Source organism: Eurypyga helias, unplaced genomic scaffold, assembly GCF_000690775.1.
Source record: "Eurypyga helias isolate BGI_N326 unplaced genomic scaffold, ASM69077v1 scaffold28643, whole genome shotgun sequence".
Lineage (NCBI taxonomy): Eukaryota > Metazoa > Chordata > Aves > Eurypygiformes > Eurypygidae > Eurypyga > Eurypyga helias.
In genome coordinates, this window is record NW_010243530.1 from 6,303 (window position 1) to 8,897 (window position 2,595).

Sequence of the window (2,595 nt, forward strand, 5' to 3'; positions counted from 1 at the left end):
GGAGCGCGGGAAGGCAGCGCCGGCACCAAAACGCCGTGGATGCACACCCCTGTGCGTGAGCACATCAGTATTACAGCTGCGCCGGCTGCAGCAGAGGGAGGGGTCTCTGCTCTGGATACGCCGATGGGGGGCGGGAGGGGTTGGGGGTGTTTGGTGGCTTGTTTCTTTTTTAAAGCCAACACGTGGTGCCGTTGGCACGATTGATTCCCTCGGCGCCACAGGGCTGCCGCGTGGCCCAGCTGCGCTTTGCAGGGGGTGGCTGCGGTGATCCCAGCACACCCGCTGTCCCGGGTGGGTCGGCTCTGTCCTGAGCTCTGCAGGGCTGGAGGCATCTGACGCTGCTCAGTTCTTTTTGGTCTTGGGGGTGTCGTACTTCCTCTTGCTGGAGTACCAGAGCAGCAGCGGGATCCCGATGGAGGGCAGGGTCATCACACCAAAAGCTGCCCAGTCCAGCTGGGAGGAGAAACGGTTAGAAAGAAGTCAAACGAGATCACATACAACGAGTTTTATAACCACCAGATCCACTCTCAAAGCTTCCGGCCCAGATCCCAGTGCCAGCTCCTTCACGGAGGCAGCTGGGATGAAAACTGCATTTTCTGGGATACCCTCCTGGACAACTGGCAGGGATTACTGGCGACCCATGCTGGAGTTTTCCAGGTGACTAGTGCAAGCCAGACACGCCACAAACCAGCCAAAAGCCGCTGCATCAGCTTGCACCGTTGCCGCAGCGCAACTTCGCTGACTGAGAGGTACTTACGAAGTGAGGGGAGAACCTCCTGTCAAACTCGCGCTGAGCCAAGATTCCTCCCTGCCCAGGAGCACTGGTGAAACCAACCTGGAAAAGGGAGAGGGAAAGGATGGTTTTGCCACCTTTCCTTCTCGCCAACTCACAGCGAAGGGTGCAGCGTTGCCTAGCAAGCGGCCCGAAGAGCACAGCCGGATGTGCTCCGTGGTCCGGGCAAGGATCCTAGGAACAGTCAACTCACCACGACCTGTCCGCCCTCCTGCGCCAGGTACGTGATGGTTGCAGAGGTGAAGTTGAAGTAACCAGCTTTTAGAGGCCGCAGAACCACTGTGTGGGACACGTTACTCGCTCTGAGCCGCCACTTCAGGAAAATGGTTGCATTTCAAAGGAAGAAAAGTGAGGAGATGGGTAAAGAGCCTCGAACCGGGGGGAACTGTGCTGCTGCCAGATCAGTCGGCTGTGGTTACAGCCAGCCCCATCCGAGGGGATCCGGCAGGTGGAGCACACATGGACCTGGCCCTGTTTGCAAGGAGCTTCTCTGTGCTTACACAGCACCTCCAAGAACAGAGGTTTTCGTCCAGCACCCTGCCAAGGGCCCGACGTGCTGGAATTCCAGCGACAACCAACGACAGCAGGAGAGGGGTCCGAAGGAGCGCTGGGAGAAATTTTAAAACATGAAAAGATACGGAGCGATCCTGTCCCACTTGACGTTGAGCATCCCAGAAACAATGCCAAAATCTTCCGGGGGGAAGGAGTCGTCCGACAGCTCCACGTCTAAAGCAGCGCTAAACGGGATGAGAAGAGAACCTGAGGCTCCTGGGGGACTGCACCGACGAGGGGTGACAGTTCCAGGCTGACAGTCCGGCAGCTGGATGATGCTGAGGAGAATCAAGGGATGTTACAGGGAGAGTGTGGAAAAAGGACAGCCAAGAGAGAAACTGCAAAACCAGACAGGAAACCAGAGGTGGAAAAGAGCTCACAAAGCCCAGAATGGGAGGCTGCGCGCAGGGGGGGCAGAGTGTCACGAGGCACAGAAGTAACTGCCCCAACAGCTACAGCTGCCACGAGGGGAGAGCAGGAAAGGGGGAAAACAGGGAGAAGGGAACAAGAAGGAAAAGGCAAATTACAAGGTCAAACCTTCAAGCACTGGTGGTACGCTCAGAGTCAGGGGCAGCAAAACCAACAGCCCATCAAGGAGCCCAAAAATAGCCTCACACGCATGAGCGCACGCACACGCCTGCCCCCACGTGTGCTCCGGGTGGGCACGAGGAGGCTGGACAAGGCTTACCTGGAGCCGACGTTGTAGATGTTGTACTGCAGAGTCAAGTCCTTGCCCTCCACCGCATATCTGTTCAGCAGAGATTTGGAGGCCAGGAGCCTGGCACCTTCCTCACAGTGGGCCACGTAAACCAGGGCGAACACACCAAGAACCAGGAGCTTCATCTAGGAGCAAAGGAAAATGGAACATCACTGATAACTTAACTGCAAAAAACAACAGGAACAGCAGCAAGAAGACAATCTGGGCACGCGTGCAGTGAGACATAACAGCTCTATACCTCCGAGCAATACAAGGGTTGTCACAGGCTGGCAGAATGTTACCCCGGCTCCACACAAGTCTGCGACTGCCCGAGATACCTGCACACTTTGCTGCCAGGATGCAAGAAGTGACGCTGCAGCGTCCCAGACTGGCCTGCATGGAATGGTTTGGGTTGGAAGGGACCTTAAAGCCCCCCCAGTCCCACCCCCTGCCATGGGCAGGGACACCTTCCATCGCCCAGGTTGCTCCAAGCCTCATCCAGCCTGGCCTTGGACACTCCCAGGGATGGGGCATCCACCGCTTCTCTGGGAAC

The 2,595-nt window shown here is 57.2% G+C and overlaps 1 protein-coding gene across 1 annotated transcript; it reads right to left on the reverse strand.

The window, feature by feature from the left end:
- Positions 1–243: 243 nt before the first annotated feature.
- Positions 244–2,189, reverse strand: SSR2 (signal sequence receptor, beta (translocon-associated protein beta)). Its single transcript, XM_010149463.1, has 5 exons — positions 2,034–2,189; positions 1,432–1,530; positions 987–1,095; positions 758–835; positions 244–453 (listed from the first exon to the last, which is right to left on the reverse strand). Exons 1-5 carry the CDS (start codon positions 2,186–2,188, stop codon positions 343–345), a joined length of 552 nt encoding a protein of 183 aa, XP_010147765.1. The 5' UTR covers position 2,189; the 3' UTR covers positions 244–342.
- Between the last annotated feature and the right edge of the window lie 406 nt (positions 2,190–2,595).

Excerpts from the sequence above, each read along its gene's own strand:
- SSR2 (XM_010149463.1), bottom strand. The coding sequence starts at position 2,188 with ATGAAGCTCCTGGTTCTTGGTGTGTTCGCCCTGGTTTACGTGGCCCAC. Across the intron at positions 1,531-2,033 it reads ATCTACAACGTCGGCTCCAG|CGCTGCTTTAGACGTGGAGC; the intron begins GTAAGCCTTGTC and ends CATCCCGTTTAG. Across the intron at positions 836-986 it reads AGGAGGGCGGACAGGTCGTG|GTTGGTTTCACCAGTGCTCC; the intron begins GTGAGTTGACTG and ends TCCCTTTTCCAG.